At 41.2% G+C, this 22,793-nt stretch overlaps 1 protein-coding gene across 3 annotated transcripts in view; it reads right to left on the reverse strand.

Moving 5' to 3' along the window:
• The window catches only part of LOC124616725, a 57,678-nt gene that overhangs the window by 19,681 nt on the left and 15,204 nt on the right, over positions 1-22,793 (reverse strand). For 2 of the 3 annotated variants that reach the window (XR_006979871.1, XM_047145086.1), the window contains exons 3-5: positions 4,589-4,868; positions 2,664-2,784; positions 2,428-2,539 (exon numbers count right to left, since the gene is read on the reverse strand). Coding sequence is in view for 1 of the 3 variants with exons in the window: in XM_047145086.1 (XP_047001042.1) it covers positions 2,432-2,539; positions 2,664-2,784; positions 4,589-4,868 (509 nt within the window). In the remaining 2 variants the exon portion in view is untranslated. Of the gene's footprint in view, positions 1-2,427; positions 2,540-2,663; positions 2,785-3,315; positions 3,436-4,588; positions 4,869-22,793 lie in introns of those variants that run through there. The other variant, XR_006979872.1, reaches the window with a different exon arrangement.

Consider the following 22,793-nt stretch of genomic DNA (forward strand, 5'->3'; position numbering starts at 1 on the left):
AATATTTTTCAGGATTTGTAAGCGGTGGGTCCTTTAGGAATCACTGGTAGTACAAGCACAGAAAATCTGTGGCAGCTCCTATTTTCTTCAGATAGGGATGGACTCCATTGCCTTCCACTATATGCCCCAAGATTTTCATTGCTTTGGCGGCAAACGGGCAATTTTTCAGATTCATGCGGAGGCCCACAACCTGAACATTCTTCATTACAGTTGTCAGTCAGCTTAGATGTTCTTTAAATGTCTTCAAAACAATGATGTCATCCAGATAGCAAAGACATGTCATTCATTTAAGGTGTCAAAGGTTATGCATCAAATGTTTTAAGGTGGCTGGAGCAGTACACAGACCAAATGGTATAACACCAAACCCATAGAGGCTGTCAGGAGTTATGAAAGCAGTCTTTTCCCAGTCAGCCTCATCAACCTTGATTTGCCAATAGCCTGTATTTGTGTTTATAGTTTAGAACTACTTTGCTACTTTGCAATCCAGGATGTCGGCATCAATGCGTAGAATGGATAGATGCCTTTCTTCATTCATGATTTTGTTCAGCGATGCAGAAGCATCGTGTGCCAGCCTCCTTCTCCAGAATGACCACAGGACAGGTCCACAGACACTCTGAAGGTTCAATGATGTCATCATGCAGCATCTTCTCCACTTCCTCTTGGATAATCTGCCATTCAGCCAGCAACACTGGCTAATTGGTAGATGATCCCCAATGTTGATAAAGTGTTTTACCATGGACCACTTGGTCTGTCTCTCCTCCACTCAGGTTTTCAAAGCAGCCAAAAATTGACAGAGAATGGCTGTCACTTGCCAGCATTGTACCTTGGTCATTTGGTCAGGCCAGATCTTGTTGGTCGTTCAATAGGCCAATAGCAACTTCCTCCCCTGTTTTGTCTGCAGTGGTAGCAGTTCAAAATTCTTTGTCAATGACACTATTGCTGCGTTTTCTGTTCAGATGTTCCTACACACATACCTTTAGGGACGGGTTGTGGCTGCTCACGACAGTTAGGGATCCGAAGTTCTCCTTGACCACATACAGTGTTTATGATCATAGCTGGCATGTAGATTTTGTTTGTAAGCCTAACAGAAGCTTCAAAGTTTAACAGGGCATCCTGACTGATGACTGGAACTCATTTTGACGAAGATGGCAGAATAACATTTTCAATGGCAAAAAACCACCCAGAGCAATCTTATTTTTGTATGGTTGTTGGAATAGCTTTGTCAATCTGGAGGCTCATACATTCCACAGTCTATGGCTGCTTATCATGCCTGCAAAAAGTCTCATTCAAGAATAACATTGTCACTGTTGAAACAATGAATTCAAATATATATAATGATCAATATACCTCTTTTTCAACATTCTCTATCATCTCCTGGCATATGATGCTGACATTCATGACTGCTACCTCTTGTGCAACCGGCCTGACATTTCTGGCTGCTGTATACCGCTATATTTCTTCTCTTACTATCTGGTGTATCTGAGAGCGAGCTCATGGTGGTCTTTACAACTGCCATATGGACCACATTCAGCAGCTAATTCTTTTCTGTTGCATTTCTGCTATTCCCTGACACCACTTTATGATTTCCTCTGTCACTGTGACATCCTTTACTAAAAGGGCTTAGTGCATGCTTTCTGTAACTCCTTTCATTAAATGCAAGGTTTTGTTGGCTTTTGTGAGGTTCGGATTCACAATGAGGTATAGGGCCAAAACATTCTGTATATTCTTCTGTGTCATTTCCCCATGACACTGGGCCCTGTTCTTCAACTGTTCTTCCACTAACTGGAGTTCCTGATGGTTGCCACTGAATTTTTCCTTCGGTTTGGTCTGGAGTATCTTCTCTTCATTGTTCTCAAACCACTGCAGGGTTATGCTGTCCAAGTAAAAATGCACATTTGCCACAAATCACCTCATTCCACCTATTGTATTTCATGACTTGACTGAATCCAGTCACTTTGCCACTCTAAGTAGAGTAGACCCAGAAGAAGGCCACTGCAACTGTGACCGAAACGCTGATTTTTCTCCAGCAGCAGGTGTTTTATACATTATGACATGGTAGCATACCCAGATAACGTTTATGTCCACAGCTCAATTGTCAAAAGAAGCACTACATGCTGGAAAAGTGTGGGTATCAGAGGATTTCAGGATTTTGGAAAATATATATCTCAAAGAAAAGAATAGGAATGAGAACCCATACTCTGTGATACATGCTCTTTCACTGAATAAAATATTCTGTAGTATTTTCTTGTGAGCAATAATCTTCTTGTGAATTAAACTGTTGGTACAGAACTTTTGAAAAATAAAATCAAAATTACTTATGAAGTAAAGAGCGTAACATTTCCGTAACATGATACATTAACGTTAATTTACTGTCACATATCACTACATATACTCATACTGGCCGAAACTCATCTACTTTATACGTACTGATTCACAGATTTTCCCATTTGTTACATTCAATCACTTTCCTGAGCTGATCCTCCACATGACTGTAAAAGTTCTCAGTACCTTCAATCTTGTCAAGGTTTTGTTCTAGCATCTAAAATAGGAGAAGCATTTGTTATTACTTTGTAACAACAATAACTCATTCACATGAAAATTTTAAGCTAATTATTCCAGTCTTTGCAATTTGCATGACAAATGTTGGAGTGGAAGGTCCTTACCACTATGTTTGTATATCCAAGGGCCTCTGATAGTTGTAACTTAAATTTCATGAGGCCATCTGGTAACTCAGATTTGTGTAAACAAACAGTTGAATCCAGTACTTCTACATTTATCTGTGTGCTGAAAAGAAGGACGTTGTATGTTACTGGCATCAGGTATATAAATTTCAAAGGCATATGTGTAACCTAATGTTCATGAAGATAATAAACCAGCTATAAATAAAAAATTACAAATAATCAGAAATCAAAGGGTAGACACTATCTTGCTTTTATGTGTTTTGCATTGTGCCACTTGTTATGCAAATGAGAACTAGCTAATCTAACTGCATTTCAATTTCTTTAGTATATAGCTGTTCTGTTACAAGGAGAGAGGGATATAAATGTGTGGCCTTGCTTCTAGAAGCTCTGTTGATGATGGTGACACTTAAATATGTCCTAAGGCACGTGACTTACATATAAAATAGTCACTTCAGGATAAACCCAACACTGCAACTGCAGTGTGTAGTTCAAGTCAGCAGATGAACAAGTGGTCCAGTCATCTAATCAACTGTATATTTTCAAAAATAGATATGTGATACAACTCAAGTCTTCTACAAGGGTTAGCAAGATACAAAAAGTAAAGTGTGATTATAATTAAAGTACAGCTACTCACAGAGATCCAGTGTGGGCTGGTAATTATTGTACAGCACTGAAATTCTGATGTGTGAATGGGGAACCAATTTACACTGGAAAAAATTAGTTCCAATTTTGACCAACAGGTGCAAATCTGGCACTGTGAATGCAAGAAAGATGTTTCCATACATAATGGATTAGTAACGGGACACGGGCAGAAGAGGTCAAACAAGTGAGAAAGGCACAATGTTGATTTTATTATTTACCACTGCTTACATAATTTATTCAATATGGGCACTACTGTACAGTGCCACATTTGCATTTTGTGGCCAAAATAGGAAATAATTTTTTCCAAAGTAAATTGGTTCTGCATTTGCATATCTACCAAGTTCCACTGGCTCATGATAATTACACCCCACAATGGAACTCTGTGAGCAGCTGCACATTAATTACAGCCACCCAGTACATGGAAAGAACAAATACTTAGCGATTGGGAATTTGAGCAATAGTCTAGAGTTGAGTCTACCTAAGTAGATCCCTGACAGCTAGCTGCACTGTTGCCGGCTCTCAACTGCTAAACGCAAATGGCTGCAGGTAGAAACAGCAGCAGTATATAGAGCTGTGACAATTCTGTAGCTTTGCCATACAAATGTTTACAAAACTGCATTGCGTGACTGGTTGAGGTAGTCATGCAAAGTTGTTGCGTCCAGCTCACTGCAACTGTCAAAGATTTTCTTACACCAATTCAATTACAGGAATAAAATTCCTAATTTTACATCTATTACTTCTACAGCAGGTATAGTGTTTTCTGTTGAGATTCAGAAGAGATCCTGCTACTGAGTTTTAAAAAGAGTATGGAGACTGGTGCTGTAAGAACAGTATATGTAAACACCAGCAACAGCTGTCACTTTGTTTCAGCTGCTCTCCTGACCCCACTGGGTATGCCCTTAATAAGAGATCAATCTCGTCATTGAGGATCCTGATAAACTTCTATACATCTATTTCTTAAATTTATTTTACAACACTAGGTAACCATTCTTCCTAAAGGAACACTTTGGATCTGACACTGAATGGTTGAGACAGTCTGTGTTCCTTATCAAAGTGTGGAAGAAAAAGACCATATAAATATAATGCTGCAGGGGAAAAAATTGGGAAACACAGTTATTTCTGAAATTATTATGTTTGAATGCATCACAGCAGTTTCTAGCATTCATCATTGCTTTATAGGAAAGTAAATAGAGACTACAGGATACACACAGATATCAGTCAGCACTTATAAATCAAAAACATTTTCAAATGACAGTTATAATTACCCATCCGATGCTTCAGCTGTTATTCCTGCTATGTAAATATGTGGCACACTAAATTCACATTTTACTCTGCTTAGTTTTAAAGTTCCAGCAAGATTTTTCATGGCCATTAAAACATTGCAGAGTTGCTCTCTTCTTTGCAAATGAAGTTCCAACTTTGGTTTCCAAATTTTCAACAAATTCATTTCCTTCAAAAGTTCAGTTTGAACAATGTTTGGTCCCTCTATCTGAACAGCAGACAGTAACAAGCAAAAACGTGAATTATGCCGAATTCGCCGTTTCCCTGTGAATAATGTGAAGCTGGTTATGAATACAAATACTATGTTAAGAAAATCCACTGAAATTACATGCAAAGATGAGGACAGCTGCTACACAAAAAATTGGTAACATCTGCAAAATTTCCAAACAGACCACTACTGTTTGTGGAAACTGCAAACTAAGGACAAGGCATATCATTACAATGAAATTTACTGCACAGTTTAGAGACATGACAAAACACCAGTGGTTAGAACAAACCAAAACACTTGGCATTTGTCCGCTGCATCGCTCAACAATGCAGTCTGTCCAACTGTGTTCACCACTGTTGCATCTAACACATACATTGTCATCAGTGAGGGACAAGCTGAGGTAGGACTTTTATGAAAACATTACAGTTTGTCATTCCCAAATGCCAGTGATGGTGCGTGCCATGCGTTCGCAACCCCCCCCCCCCCCCCCAAACACACACACACACACACACACACACACACACCGCAGTCTGAGGTGCTGGAGGCTTCTGGTCAACGGAAGTCAATGCAATGGCAAGCATGCCACCAGTCCAGCCCTCAGCAGGCAATGCCGAATCGTCTGTGCGGACATGTCCATACTATTGGTAGTGCTCTGACAGTGAGCCAACACTATATGTGAAGCACTGTTCTGTCATTTACAGTCATGTGGCCTAGTTGGCAGTTATTATCCCATGCTCTGGTCGCAGTGTATGACCCTCTTCTATCTACTGGTTCTACATACATATTACTGCCTTAGTGTGCCCAGTACATGTGGCAACATCACAGTATGATAAAACTGTTTCTCAGAAACAAATCATTCTGCTCTGTTCATACTAACTCACATGCAGATATTGTGCCCTTTGATGTCAACAAGGCAGATCGGCACACGCTTGCATGTTTCCACTTCAGCTGACTGCTCTGCACCAACTGAATTTGGCATAGCACCAACCTGTCTGTTCTCTCAAAAGAAGGTGTTTCTGGGCCCATGTGCAAGCCATTTCTCTCCATTCTTAACGACGTATTTTAGTTCCATTGTTCTCCACAAACTTCTATTTTGGAGTGATTCAGACCACTCATTCTAAGCATTGCAATGTTCATAAATTGGAATGTAGCCTTCAACAGGACATATACTGTGACAGTATACAAAACATGAATTTAGCAACTGACTAATGGAAATCATGCAAAAAGTTAAATACAGCACAGCATTCCAACACAAAGTTTTCAGATACACTATGAACTAGTGGTAATATGATTACCTCAATATTACATACAAGTGGTCTTGTTAATAATGTAGAAGTTTATAAGCATTCATTCACTAATGCGCTCCATTAGTGATTAATGTATTTCAATAGTAAGTAAATGCAATGGGAGTAGAGGGCACAAGAGTGGCAGCTAAGCCCCATTGATGGTTTTGTGGTATGATTGCCCTCCATCACCCCATCCTTGAAGGAGATTTCGAGCATCACACCAATGGACTTGTTACGGAAAGTTGATGAAACAGTTGGGAATCAAGTGCTGAATTAGCCAAGTCTGGCCAGAATGTTCCTTCTGGAATGTTGTACAATGTTCCAGAAGATTCAAGAAATTTTGCAGAATCTTTCACTGTTCTGTTTTGCTGGGGATACAATCCAGCTCAACAGGGCATATATAGGCGAAGGTGAGGCACGTGCATAAACTTACTTTTGCAAATCAGTTAAATAGGATCAAGGAAAAGTGAAAGTCATAAAAAGTGAAATAAATTTAAGGCAAAGTGATTAGCTTAAGGTAGTGAACAATGACTTAGTGGAATTCTGGCATGTTAAGTAACATTAACAGAGTGGGATCATTGTTACCATTGTCAAGCATTGTTGAACAGTTCAGTGAATTTAAGAGTATTTAGTATTTTTGAGCGTTCAAGAGTATTTCTGAGTGTAACACTCTTAAATATTTACCTTTTTTTAAAAAAAGTTAATTTTTACTACATTTTCAAGTTATCTTTAATATCTTCAGAAACCCAATGAAAATGAAGGCCAAGTACAGTAGTTTTTTATTTTTTTCAGCTAGTTCAAAATAAATGGATAGGAAATAGTTGTTATTGGAATAAATTTCCATTATCAATAGCTGACAATAATTTCATTACATAACAAAATTACAAAAAAGATAACTGCATGGAGTCTGCCAATAATCTTGGTACAATGTGAACAGAACTACCTGCTGTTCTTCATCACTCTGTGAGACAGTTATTTTGTAGTAGTTTACTATACAACAACAACAACAACACATATTTTATCAGCACACTGTCTTTTATAATTTTCATTCACACAGAAGAGATGTGTTTAGCTTGCTTATAGGGTCATTTTACCTGAAATGTAATGCAGTTTCCGGTGGTTTTATTGAGTAACAGCAAAGGTGTTACAAGTTTCCTGACATACGGTGTCAGTAATCTTCTGCATATTATGATGTTAGGACATATGGTATGTAACAATCTACATCTACAGCCATACTCTGAAAAACCACTGTGAAGTGCATGGCAGGGGTACTTCCTATGGATTACATAGGGAATAGAGGAAGAATGATTTCAAATGGCTCTGTTTGTACCATAATTAGCCTGATCTTGTCTCCATGGTCAAAGGAATAATTTGTAGGGGGCTACAGGAAATTACTAAATTTCTCACTTAACTGAGGCTCGTGGAATTTTGTTAGTAGGCTTTTGCAAGGAAGTTTGCGACTATCTTTCAGTTTCTGCCAGTTCAGTTTTTCAGCATTTCCACAACCCTCCCCCATGAGTCAAATTGACTTATCACCATTTGTGCTTCCCTTCTTTGTTACTCCTATATAACATGTGCCTCACACACTTGACCAATACCGAGCGAGGTGGCACAGTTGTTAGCACACTGGACTTGCATTTGGGAGGACGATGGTTCAATCCCGCATCCAGCCATCCTGATTTAGGTTTTCCATGATTTCCCTAAATCTACTTCAGGCAAATGCCGAGATGGTTCCTTTGAAAGGGCACAGCCGACTTCCTTCCCTAATCTGATGAGACCAATGGCCTCGTAGTTTGGTCTCATCCCCCAAATCAACCCCAACTTGACCAATATTGTAGAAATGGTTACACTGATTTTTGTTAGCAGTTGTCTTTGTGGAATTATAGCATTTTCTCAGGATCCTACCAAATGTGCTAAGCTAAGGGCTACCACCTATCAAGCCTATGTGATCTTTCCACTTGAAATCCTCGCAAATAGTTACATCCAATTATTTGTGTGAGTTGACTGATTCCAATTGTGACTCACTGATACTGTAGTCACAGTGTTTCTGAATTTTGTGTAGTGCACAATTCCACATTTCTTAACATTTAAGACAGGTTGCCAATCTTTGTCCCACTTTGAAATCTTGTCAACATCTGATAGAATATTTGTGCAGCTTTTCTGCAACAGTACTTCATTATAAATAACTGCACCATCTGCGGGAAGTCTGAGGTCACTATTAATATTGCCTACCAGGCCATTAATACATAACATGAACAGCAAGGCTCCCATCATGTTTCCCTGGGACTTTCTTGAAGTCATGTGTACATATGTCAGTGACTCTCCATTGAAGATAACATGCTGCGACCTTCCCGCCAATAAATTCTCAATTATTCAGACACAAATTTCATTTGATATCCCAACTGATCATACATTTGTTCATAAGCATTGGAATGGTATCAAGTCACATGCCCTTCAGAAGTCAAAAAATACTGCTTCTATATACCATATTTCATGACTTTCAGTATGTCATGTGAGAACATTATATGTTGGGTTTTGCTGACTGATAATTTCGGAATGCATGCTGCCTGGCATGGATGGAGTCATTCATTGCGAGACACCATCTTAGATTGGAAATCAGAATATATTCTAAAATTTAAGAGCACCTCATTTATTCTATATCAAACAATGATTAGTCGAAGTCACACAATCTGGACCACTAAGCTTGGATTTCTGCCATTTTATCAATCATTAACATTGGTGACCACATATCTGCCATTGAGGATGGGAATTTGAAATGGAGCCTGGTATGGCATTTCTGAGCACACTTCCTGATGACGGACTGAATAGTACTGAAGAATTGAAGAATTCATTACAAAGTGATAGATGAATTATGTCATTTTACAACACTGACCAAGAACAATGAGCTGATGAATTCTTGGCTACTGTGCAGCTGAAAAACAATGCTGCATTTCATGTTCATTATTACCATTTACTGTCAGCTTCTGGAAGCCAGTCTACAAGGAAGAAAAAATGTCTGCAATAAAGCTCCTTCTCAAACATCAACTGTTCTATCAGTTGTAACAACATATATGTAACGTATTCCAATGAGTCAGTATTTTCATCAGGGGGGGTGGGGACACGGACACACAGTGTTACCTGCAACACTTTCAAGAACAAAGAGTAACCAAATCAAATAAAAACCCAAGTTTCTAACAAGTGTACCACCTGATGGGGGATAAGCAGCACAGCTGCCTGATTGTACAAGGACTGAACCAAAATGAATAAAAAAGTGATTTAACTCCTTTATTAGATAGTGGAGAGCATTCAAAATATTGCCCAACATGATTTCCATCAAAAGCACAGTTACTGAACCCAATTCTTAAGTCGTCTAAACAGGCAAGTGTACATTGTCACACACACTTCTTCATGGTCATTTAAGCCTCATTTTTCTATGCCATTGATAAGGCCAATAGACTAGCACAATTTGCTCATCACTAGATTTGTTACCAAAAAGGTGTGTGGTCTCACTCTATCATGGTTGGTTTGGATTGCTTTCAGATCATTCCACAGTCTCTTACTTCCTTCTTGTTAATGGGTTCTCTAAGCTTCTAGGTACAATCACTATGGCTTTCTAAGCTGATCACTGGGTCTTAACTTTAAAATTCACAGAAGAAGACGTGACACAATTTCATGGGCTAGTACTCTGTTCCAGATCACAAAGACATGAGCACATTTCAACTCCTGTCACTAGATAGGAAAATAAAATGTTTGCAGTGGCTTCAGATGCTTCAAGCCAGTTAAATCAAACATCAGCCTTCCCTTCTTTCGAAGTAGGTGATGACTGCCAAACTATCTACTTTGCACAGACTTTGCTGAATAAATAGCAACCTTCCTTTGGCAAGAGCTCAACAACAAAATGTTGCATTTACTTGGAATTTATTATTCACCAAAGAGAAAGAAAAGGGAAAACATATTCTGAAGCACGCTCTGTCACACACTTCAGCGTGCTTTCCAAAGCATGGACATTGGAAAGTTGAAACTCCTTGAACATGGTAGCAACTATAAAACACACGGTTTAAAGATGATACACTTGAGTTAAACAACTATTTCAGTCATCATCTCCATATCACTGAATGTGACAGTGTCTTCTTAATAATTCTCCTCCACCATTCCAATGCAAATAACACGCAAAGAATGCTAGGAAGAATGGTGACAATTGATTATGCTGAGCACTCTTTAGTACTGCTTAAGGTTGTTTATTATACTCAACCTTTCTCTCAGCTCACCCAAACCAATTCACACTGCACACTAGGAATGTAATGATACACACTCCAACATACACCTCCAAAAGTAGATCTATTGATGAGAAAGACAAGATCCTGAAAGTAAATCATCCCTGGTGATTCTCAGTAGAGTGATCTGTATACTGTTCAGCAAAATGGCTTAGGATGCAAACACAGACATTATTGGAGACACTGTGGAAGAAAGTTTGTGGATGCTCCATTAATTTGTTAATATATCAATCCCATACACCTAAGGGCAGCTCAGAAAATATCCTGTGCTGTTGTTGGGTATGGAATGTTATTTTAAAATCAAGGGGTGAAGGTCCATGGATTTTAAAATATGGACTGTCAGGGAATTGCCTTTTTAATTGCAAAGAGAGGGTTTAGAAAATTGTTAAGCAACGAAGAAAAGCAGTGGAGCCAAAAATTCTCAAATCATGTCAACAATGGAAAATTCATCTACACATCACTGCACATTTGTAATTAGAGAAAGGAATTTATTACATCTACATCTGTACTCGGCAAACCGCTGTGGAATGCACAGCAAAAGGTAGATCCCATAGTACCATTTATTAGGGCTTTTACCTTCCATTTATATAAGGACCATAGGGTGAATGATTGTTTCAATGCTTCCATTTGTGTCATAATTAACATAATATTGTCCTAACAATACCCATGGGAGCAATATGTGAGGGTTGTAGTACAGTAGATACCTAAAGTCATCATTTAAAGCCAGTTCTTTAAACTTTGTTAGTAGACTTTCTTGGGATAGTTTCCATCTATCTTCAAGAGTTTTCCAGTTCAGTTCTTTCACCATCTATGCGATACACTCCCACAGATCAAACAAACCTGTGATCATTTATACTGGCCTTCTCTCTATATGTTCAATATTGCCTGTTAGTCCTATTTGGTATGGGTTCCACACACTTGAGCAATATTCTAAGATGCGTCACATGAGGGCATCTGTCTTTGGGCAGGCTCTAGAGTTCCACAGTAATGTGGATTCCAATTAATGTTTTCCCAACCTTGCAAAGTTGAAATATGAGGAACATGCTATACAATCAAAATCACTTACTTTTCCTGAAAACCCAAGTATGTGTTATTTAGTAGTTAATTTCTTGAACATTCATTCGCCTTCCTACCCCAAAGAAAACATTACAGTAACAGCTTTCAATGACAAAAAAAGGCTGTAAATTTTTTGGTTAAATGAAGGAGGGTGAAAATGCTTTCAGTTAAACAGTGTGTAATGCCTGCAAAATCTGAATGTGAATTGTATAAATGAAATAAAGATTTATACAATGTATGAAATATGCACCAACACAAAATTTGCGAAAGATTGAAAGAAAAACTGTCCTAAGGATTTAGAACTGCTCTTGACAGCCAAAGCTCTGAGGGAGATCTAGGAGACTGGGCACTTTGAATGGCAAGTGAGATGAAAATTACTGTCTTCCAGGCTTATTTAACCTAGTTAAAGAAATCCAAGAAATTGTACAAAAAAGGAGGTCACAAAATTACAAAGTTTACTTGAAGTAAATGTGTAGAGCAGATGTCGTTAATGGTAATACAACAGATACATTCATAGTGTTGGAAGGCGAAGCTTCTGTTATCCACTAAAATGCTGTAAGTCAATTAGTCACTTTTGTGCAAGAACTGTGTGCAAACTGCGCTTTATCATCTCGGGTGAAAAAAGACAGACTTTGCAGTTGATGAATGCTGTGATACATTCTTATGCAACAATGCCAGTTATATGTACAGTGTATTACTGTGTACACAGCTCTATATTTGTCTTCAGGCACCTCGAAGCAAATTAGGACCAACAATTTATAAACTGACTCAAGCTGCAAAAATCTTGTAATCCAGGTGTAGTAAAATTGGGAAAAATGGGAGAGAATAAGTTTCAATATTACATCCAAAACTACTACTTAGCAGTTGCAGCAAATAATTCATCACTTTTGATGGAATCTTCACCTGAGCGTAACAATATCTCTGTCTTCAGGATGACAACAGAAAGCCTATTAATATAATCTCGATTTCACCCAGACCTAGTAGTGTGATTTAACCTCTCAATATAGATTTTTTTTTTTTTTATAATGGAAAGCATTTTTTTGAAAACTGTTGGACAATACACTTTCCAACAGCTCTTTCTAATTTCATATTTATCAATGGAACAGTATTGTTAACCTTCAGACATTTCTGCTTTGTCAGTTTGCATCACCACATTTTATGAATTTGATCAAGTATGCCCGGTATGCAGAACAATAGTCACTATCAATTCTTCCTCCACCACAATTTTGTCTAAATAAAACTAGTAATTACTGTGAAGTGCCTGAATGCATTACTTTTTCTTTTACTGAATGTCTCTGGTGTAAGGGAAATAACTGCTTTCATCATCCAATAGACACTTCGCATCTTTGTGATGACTACATGGAATAAACAAGGAACTGTTTCATTGTCAGTAAAATACACATTACTTAAAAACTGTGATAAGACATAATAACTGTGCTACAAGATTTATAATAAAACACTTCACGCCAACAAATTAAAATCACTGCTGACGTAAGTCATCTGTAATGTCACATCATTTACTGCTTTGACTTTCTTTGGTCTGCTAGTCACTTGTGTAACAATTACATCATCTGCAACAGTTTAGCTTTCGATATGAACTGGAAGCTATTCAAAAATGAATGATTTGAGGTATTTTTGGTATGGTGTAAGTGTTTATAAACCATGTGTGTGCACTTTAGACTTCGTGTTATGCAGCATTGTGTTCTCTTACCATGGTGGCAGCTGCTTATTTGCGGATTCTCACACTAGGCAGGAAGGGCTGTACAAACCACGGTTATAAGTTGTTCTTTGTATTTAACATTTTTTAAAAAATACTTGTGAATCTTAGCAGCTAAAATTTTGACAGTGCATTTCTTTCAGTGTATTCTTCCTGTGTTGGAAATTTCAGGGTACGTCTCGACATGTCGGACTGGACCATTCCCTTGAGTCAAATACTACTTGGATATTGAGAAATACTGCATCAACCTGACTGCATCGATCCATGCCTTTCAGGATGTCACACGAGAAAAGTGCAAGTTGGGTTTCATACGATCTATGTTTTCGAAATCCATGCTAACTGGCATAGATAAGGTCTTTCTGCTCGATTTACCTCATTAGGTGTGAGCTCAGAATATGTTCTTAGATTCTAAAACAAATGGATGACAAAGATATTGGATGGTACTTCTGTTGATAACTTCTACTACCCTTCTTATAGACAGGTATGGCCTGTGCTTTCCTGCAACTACTGGGCTCAGATTTTTGTTCAACAGCTCTGCAACAGATTAAAGTTAATTGAGGAGCTAACTCAGCTGCAAATTGAGTTTAGAATCTGATAGGTATTCCATCAGCTCCTGAGGCTTTGTTCAGTTTTAATGATTCCAGCTGTTTCTTGATGCCACTGACTAATATCTATTTCTCTCATCTTCTTAGTACTTTGTATTATACCTATTATGCACTAGTCTTTGTTTCTTTAAAAGTCTTCAGAGTAATTGTATATTAAGGAGAATCTTTTCCATAATGAACTGTTCTACTGGGTACATTCTATCCACTTGAGCCCTAGTTTCACTACATGCTTCTGTCCTGAAAGTTTCAAGTTCCTCATTGAGATATGACCCTTGTTTGGTTAATTTACTGAACATACAAATCTTCCTACTTGTTTTAGTGACCTTGTGTAGTTTGGTATTCATTGATGCTAAGACTGCCTCATGATTAGTGATAAAAGTTTCAATGCAGACATTCTCAAAGAGGTCAGGTCTGTTTGTTGCCATTAGATCTATATACTTCCATCGTCAGTGGCATCCTGAACTACCTGTTTTGAGAGAAAGCATTTAGCAATGTTTCATAGCATGTCTTGTCATACCCACCACGAACAAACTATAATTATCTCAATTGATTGTTGGATGACTCAAGTCCCCTCCAATGATTTGGTAATTCAAATTGTAACTGGACTATTTTTAGCTATACATTATACATCAAATATTACAGTACAATTAGGGAACTTAATGCATCAATGCCAGTATGCTTGCTAGACTTCAACCTGTCTTGTCTAAAGCTTACATGGTCCCAATGAGAGCCTATTTGTGACACTGAAACCTCTCAGTCCATGATCAAAACAGATCCACTTTACATCTGAACATGTACAGTAGCCACAGCCTTCAAGAGCCTATTTCCAAAAGTCAGAGGGTGATTCTACATTTTAGAGCAACAACTGTTTTACTTTGCTGATAAACTGCACAGTGGGACTCCTCGAACAGGTAATAAAATGTCTCTTAAAGTGGATCCGGAAAGCCATGAGACAACACTCTGGTTAAAATAATTCCCAATATGCATCTCTCAACTGCTCCCTTAGGGTTTTCCACATTAAAAGGCCATGTCTCACTGCCACAACTCTAACCTGGTTTACACACTAATTGCAAAATTTCTATTCCGGGCACAGGTGTGAACGTTCTCGGAGCATTCTGAGAACACTTTTTGTGTTATGCAATCTCCTTACACAGCTTCCATTTCAGTTTTGAATTTTTCACTATCCTGGTGAAACTGAATTTATGGTGTAGCATTGAGACATTTACACTGATAGAAATGGAAAGTGTTCCACCACGAAGCACCAGTCCAACATTTATCAAACTTTGGGAAGATGTTCATCACTTGACAGGTACTACACCACTGAACTTTTGTTCTGTTCAACTCTGATGTCCACCATCATGAACATCAGTTTGAAGTGCGACTCCTAAGGACACAAATACACTCTTGTATTTGGTATGGCATGGAAGCCAACAGCCTCTGAATGTCATCTCGAGGAATTTTTTGCAATGCCTGAAACACATTCTTTCTCATGTATGAAGACTGCTGAAAGCATGAATGCACAACTCTCCCCATCAAATTCCAGATATTATTTATGGATTAGAAGTCAGGCAACTGGACATGTAGGAAAAGATACACTCCTCAAGGAGTTTGAGGTGTGAACTTCAGTGGGCGGTCTTCATTATCCCGAAGGAATAAGCCACATGGTATGCTCCACCACAAAAGGTGTGACAAGGAGTTTTACCAGTACGGCCACATGGGGGCGAGCATTCGGCCTCCATTCAACAATTACCAAATCAGTCCTGTTGTCATATGCTATAGCTCTTCAAACCATGATTCCAGGAGGAGAGACAAAGATGTTGAAAATCACTGTTTTTTGTAATCTTTCACCTAGTTTTCTATGGACATGTTGGTGTCTACCTGACCGCCACAACCACGAGTGAGACTCATCGCTGAGCAGCACAGAACGCCACTCTGTGTCCCGCTTGAGTTGCTCTACAGCATGCAAGTTTCTGTTCTCTATTGTTTGGTATCCACAGTAAATGAAACATAGTACTTCAAGATGTCTACCCAGTTTCCACTAATTTGTCACCAAAGGCTTGTGGTGAAACTGCCTGTTATCTCTGTTGGATCTCAACTGCTCTCATCCATTTGTCACAAATAGTTGAACATTCTAATCATCTTCTCATGGTGGTGGAGAAGTTTACTGTTTATAACATCCCGTCAACAACAAACGTGTTAGAGACAGAGTACAAGCTACGATTAAGGAAGGAATGAGAAGGAAAGTGGCTGTGCTCTATCCTCCCGACTGAGAGACCACAGGTCAGTCAAGTGTGGCCAATGCAGTCGACAGAGGACTGTGGTCTCCGTAACTGGCCTCAGTTTGTTTGGGGAGATCAGGACAGACCAATCTGAGTTCCAGACTTCCATCAGTTAATGGCACATAAATGACTAAAGGTTCGATTCCAGGACCCCCATTTCCAGAATTGGCATCCTGGTGGCATCCAGTCAGCTCGTTCATTTCCCAAAATCCCAACATGACCGGGGGCCAAATGAAAACGACTGGCTGCCCAGCTTGACGGAGGTTGGAGACAAGAAACTGGATAGCTGTAACCTGAGAGTAACACTGGTCTAAAGCCTGAAGGCTGCTAAGGGAGTCACAACAGATTACGATACTCTTGGCAGTGCAAGAACGAACAAGTTAAGGACTAATTTAATGGCCATCAGTTCAGCAGAAGACGCTAAAGTTATTTGGCAGTGTGTTGAGTTCACTGCTCCGTGTACATAAAGCCTGTTTCCCCATTAGCTGTTGAAGCATTGGTGAGTACCACTCCTGAAACCAGACACTTCTCAATGACAGCCAAGAACAGACAGCGAAAAATCTTTTGGACCGAAGGAGACTTTTAGGAAAATCCAAGGTCAGGGCACAAGCCATGGGGGCAGATGCAATGTCTCCCTGACCAGTAGCAACAGTAGAGGAAGTTGCAGTTCCAAACAGGGACACTAGAGGTGTGCAGCAATTGTAAACCAAGTTCTGGGTTGTTGCTGTGGGAGATGGAGCTCCCTTCCAGGGGAAAGGACATGGTAGTAGGGATGTTCAGGGAAGCTATGAATGTATACAGCATAATTCAGCATCTGTTGTTGGCACCTGATAGGCAATGGAGGGACTACAACCTCGACTAGTATACTGTTTACAGGGCTAGTTCAGAAGGCTCCTGTCACAAGTCGGACCCCATAATGATGAACGGGGTCCACTATCCACAATGCTGAGGTAATGCTGAACCACATGCAAGACTTCCATAGTCAAGATGGGACTGAATCAAGTCTTTGTAGAGCTGCAAAAGAATAGAACAATCTCCACCTCAGCTAGTGTTACTGAGGCAATGAAGTATACTGATGTGCCGCCAGCACTTTCACTCAAGTTGACGAAGGTGGGGAAGACATGTCAGGTGGGAGTTGAAGGCTAGTCCCAAAAAGTGGTGTGTCTCAACTAAAAGAATGATGATGATAATAATGATGAGTTGGGTTGAGGGGGCACTCGACATCATGGTCATCAGCGCCCTGACGAAAAACCAATAGGAAATCTCATGAGTGGGGACGAAGGCTGTCCCCACATGCAGAGCAGTTTATAATGTACTACAGTCTGCCGCCCTTCCCCACCAGTTTAGGGATGAGGCCTGATAGTTCACAAAATGTCACCACTCTGTTAACACTGGTATCGGTATCTGCGAGGACAGTGGGCAGATCTCCAGCGAGACCAAGGGCTGCCCTATTATCAGTATACAGGACACACGTAGCCACAATATGCTGAACTGAAAGCGGCACACCACAAACTTCACAGAAAGGTGGATCCTCCCCCCGGAGAAGGAAGCTATATGTGAAAGGGATATGCCTATATGCCTGATGCGCAGTCTGGTAAGCAAAACCTCCATCCAGCGGCGAGGCTGACACGAAGTCTGCCAAGCTTTTGTGGTCGGTTTGAGTGACCGCAGTTTGTTGTCTGACACCTGCAACCATTCAGTCTCCCACTGACGCATGATGCACTTGCCAGAAAATGAGATAATGGCATGCAACGGGATGGGACATTGATGGACAGCACCATCCCAACATGCTTCCTTGGCAGCTTTATCAGTCATGTCGTTACCCTGTATCCCAACATGACCAGGTACCCATCAAAATATCACCTCCTTGCCACAGTGTTGGAGCTGCTGTAAGCAGTCATGGATGAGCTGAATCAGCGGGTCTACCGGATACATTTGGTCAAGCGCTTGCAGTGCACTAAGAGAGTCTTAACAGACAAGAAAACTCGTACGGTGATGTCTGTGAACCCTCTCCAGTGCCATTAGAATGCCATATAACTCCGCATCATAATTTGTAAATTGTTCTGGAGGACACACTTTAAAAACTCTATCAGGGAAAACCACAGAACAACCGAGAGCATTCCCCTGCTGGGATCCATCTGTATAAATAACGATAAAACGATGGTACATACTTAAAATAGATGAAAACAAAGTTGTAAAAACCATAACTGGAGTACAATTTGTCGGGTACTGCGTCAAGCTTAAAATCACTTTGGGCCTCCGAAGACACCAAGGTGGCAGTGCGTTCCACCCCTGGGTGTGTATTTCCATGTCCGAGAGCTCCAGATCCTTGAGGCAGGCCGTAACACATATACCAAATGGCTGGGTCACGTGGGGCCGATTCCTGAATAGTCGTTCGAAGGCGGGTTGGATCACTGAACTAAGTGCCAATGACTGAGGTAACGCTGAGATTTTCAGCACCTGTCGAGCCAAAAGGATATGTCGCCAAATCCAGAGTGGTTGTTCACCAGTTTCTGCACACAGACTCTGAACTGGGCTGGTCCGAAAGGCTCCAGTCGATATCCAAATGCCCGCATGGTGGACAGCATCTAACATTCGGAGGTAGGAAGAATGGGCCGATCCATAGACCATGCTGCCACAGTCTAAGCGTGACAGAACAAATCCCCTATAAAACTGTAGGAGGCGGGACCTGTCAGCTGCCCATGTTTTACCACCAAGGCATTTCAAAATGTTCAACAACTGGAAGCCCTTTGTTCTTAGGTCTTTCAGGTGTGGGAGCCATGTTAATTTCGAGTCAAATAATAAACACAAAAAGTGCACTGTGTCTTGAAAAAGTAAAATATGGTCCCCCATTGTATTCTCTGGTTGGTTAAAACTCCAACAAGCACGATTAAAATTAACACACGCAGTCTTCTCAGGTGAGAACTGAAAACCAGTTGTCTGGGCCCAGGTTTCCTGCCTCCTAATGGTCAGGTGTAGCTGCCTCGTCATTGTCGTCGTAAAATCAGAGGAAGAGTAGAAGATTGCAAAGTCATCCACAAACAAAGAGCATTTGACAGGGCTCCTGACTGCAGAGGAAATGCCATTGATAGCGATGGTAAACAATATAACACTGAGGACACTGCCCTGGAGCACACCATTCTCCTGAACATAGCAATCAGATATGGCATCGCCAATGTGATAACAAAAACGCCTGTCCTCGACAAAGGATTGGATCAGAAGCGGCAGGTGTCCAAGTAGTTCCCATTCATGAGTTGGCGAAGGATGTTGTACCTCCAAGTAGTGTCATATGCTTTTTCGAGGTCAAAAAACACACAAACTAAATTGTTTCGGTGTAAGAAGGGCTCCTGTATCGTCGTCGCCAGTAGAATTAAGTTGTCAAGAGTGGAATGGTAGCGCCTGAAACCACACTGGGAGCGGTTCAGTTAATCTTGGGATATGAGCAGCCAGACGAGGAAGTGGTTGACCATGCGTTCAAGAGTCTTACCCATACAACTAGAAAGGACGACACTCCGATAGCTGTTAGGGGCGCTCGGGTCCTCACCTGGTTTCCAGAATGGAATTAAGATTGCCTCCTTCCAAGTCATCGGGTACTGTCCATCAAACCAAATCTGATTGAAACAAGAGAGGAGCTGACCTTTTGCTTCAGAGCACAAATGACAAAGCATGGTATAATGGATCTCATCAGGACCCGGAGCAGTGTCTTTGGCTGCAGATAAAGCTGGTTCCAGTTCCCACATGGAGACTACTTCATTATGCGAGAAAAAATTGAGCTGCCTCATCTCTGCAGTCCGACAGAATACCTGAACAGCAGGAGCTTGTCTGGATGACTTAGTAACAGTAAAGAAGTGTTCAGCTAAAACATGAGCCATCTCTTCTGGCATATCTACCAAGACCCCATTGTTTGACAAGGCCGTAAGGGAATGTGGACTACCCTTGCCTGAAATCTGTCTTATTGATTCCCAAACGTGCGCAGCGGAAGTGGACCAATTAATGGAAGTAGTGAATTCACTCCAGGAAGCCCTCTTCCGTTCTTTGATCACTCGCCTTGCATGTGCTTGTCTGTAGTTGGACACCGTTTGAAGTTCCGAAGAGCTGTCCATCTGGCCCTGATTGCCAATCGACAGTTGTCATTCCACCATGGTACAGGCCATTGTCCGAGGTGGTTACTAGACCTGGGGATGGACTCTGTGGCAGTCCTTTGGATCTCACGACTGATATGGGCCACCACCTCTTGTGCACAATCCTTTCGTTCAAAAATAGCCTGTCGACTGTACTGTAACCAATTTTCCCTTTGTATCACCCACCTGCGTGGTCTCCTGTTGGTCAGTTCTAGGCAGCAGATGAACCCACACTGGGAAGTGGTCACTAGAATGTAAATCTGGAGCCACTTCCCACTGAACTGAATCTGTAATAGCCCAGGAACAAAAGCAAAGATCAACAGCTGAAGAAGACCCTGTAGATGTGGAAAAGTGAGTCAGCTGACCCACGTTCAGAAGGCAGATATCCTCAGAATGGACAAGTCGCTCGATCAGCCTACCACTGGAGCAGGTAGTAGCCAAGCCCCACAGCACATTGTGGGCATTTGGGCATTGAAGTCCCCCACAAGAAGGAATGGGCGCGGAAGTGCCTGGAAGAGGTCTGCCAGTGCGTCCACATCCAAAGTGTCATGGGGGGAGGGGGGGGGGGGGGGGGTGGCAGGTACAAAGAAACTTCCACAGCAATTGCTTGGATGGTCATGGATAGAGAAACAGCAGAGGAGTGGTATCTGTTATCAAGAAAAATAGCCATTCCATCTTTAGCCCTGCCTACAGCAGTATCGTCTTTCCTGTATATGTGGTAGCTCCGTAATGTAGGTGTCTCTGTGACTTTAAAATGCGTTTCTTGTAAGCAGATACAGAATGGTTTATCCTGGACTAGCAGCTGCAGTTCTTCCAAATGTGAGCGATATCCATTCAAATTCCACTGCAACACAGAAGTCGCTATGGAAGCCATTGGTTAGTGATGATGGTTCTTTCCTTTCTCCCTCGTAGACAGTGATTTACCGGGGAGGTCAGGGGGAACCTTAGCCAGTTCCGCGTTCTCTAGTTCCTCTGATTGGAAGTCCATATCTTCAAGAGCATAGTCGCCATCAGAAAGGGAGAGCGCTCGTCGATCTGAAGGCTTACCTACCACTTTCTTGGACTTAGAACTACTTTTAGGAGGACGTTTTTCTTTACTGACAGGAGGAGGAGGCTGCCTGGGTTGCTGGGATGGCTTAGGTAGCTTCTGAAGTTGGGGAGTGGTATGTGGCTTAGGTGGTAAGTCTACTGCTGACGGCTTCCGAGCGACATCAGTTGCAAGTGGAGCATTTCCCTCACAGGTACAGCAACAAGTGCATGTGCTCATACTTGAATCTGTGGTCTGAGTTTGTGTGAAGGCATCACACTTAGCTATTGGTGTTTTAAGGGCTGATGCAAAAGAAGTTGCAAAAACTGGTAGTTGCATGGCTTTGTAAGCCTTTTTAGCTTCACCATAGGGTATGTGTGTCTGTACTTTCAACTCCTGAATTTTATTTTCCTCATTGTAAACCCCACACTTTCTGCTCTACACTGGGTGATCCCCAGAGCAGTTAACACATTTCAGAGGAAGTGTACAAGAAGTCCCTGAATCGTGTGCAGAGTCTCCACAATTGCCACATGTAGCCTTCCCATTACACCCCATAGTAGTATGGCCAAATCTTTGACATTTATAGCAGTGCATGGGGTTAGGAACAAACGGGTAAACCTTAAGGCGGATGCCAGCAAGGATTTATTCCAGTAATTCGGGAGTACTAAACGTTAGGATAAACGTTGCCGATTTTTCCAATTTGCCATTGACTCTCCTCATATAATTCTGCACCTCTTTGACACCCACATTCTTCCACTCTTCACGCAACTCCGTGGGGTCCATCTCCACTATATCGGAGCAGGAAACCAGGCCCTTACTATAGTTAAGGGTGTTATGCAATTCAGCCTGGACTGGAGAGTCATCTAAGGCCTTACATCCTAGAAGCTTAGATATTTGGGTGGAATTAGCAGTTTCCACCAAAGGCGTTCCATTACGTAGTCGTTTGACACTTTTCAGAGACCCAGCTATACCTTCCAACGCCTTGTTAATATAAAAAGGGGATATCTTCTCAAAGCTTCCCCTGTTTCGCTTGATTACAATGAGAGTGTTATGGCACATTAATGCCCTGTTACTATTAGTGGGAGACTACTTTTCGGGAGGACTGACCAACCGAGCTCTCTTTGAGGAGTGGGTGTAGTTGCCTGATGGTACACCCATCCGTCAGGAGTAGTAGTTTCATCAGGCAGTTCCATAAGGATCCCACGAGATGCCAGGGAAACAACCGTCGATCTAGGCAGAGCCCTGCATGCCTGAGCAAGCCGATTCAACTGGGGTGTGGCAGCTGCCCCAGAGATTGCTTGCTAAAGACTGTTTCACCTCGGCGGCCATTCACCTCCTCAGCACGTAGCCCACCTTGAAGTTGAGGATTTTTTTTATAGAGGTGGGTACCTTCCTCGCAGTCCAGGTGGTGAAACCAAGACCCCCGTTCTCCAAAATGCACAACATCCCACAGCCGCGCCTCACGGTGGTCGTTGAAGTATGACCAGAGCTTAAAGTGACAGATGACTGGTGGCGCTTACCAGTCCCCAGCTCAGGAACCCTGGAGTCGCCAAGCCCATACTCAGCAAACGAATGCTGAGCTCCTGAGTGGTCAACTAAAAGAAGTTATTGATCAT

Source organism: Schistocerca americana, chromosome 5, assembly GCF_021461395.2.
Source record: "Schistocerca americana isolate TAMUIC-IGC-003095 chromosome 5, iqSchAmer2.1, whole genome shotgun sequence".
Lineage (NCBI taxonomy): Eukaryota > Metazoa > Arthropoda > Insecta > Orthoptera > Acrididae > Schistocerca > Schistocerca americana.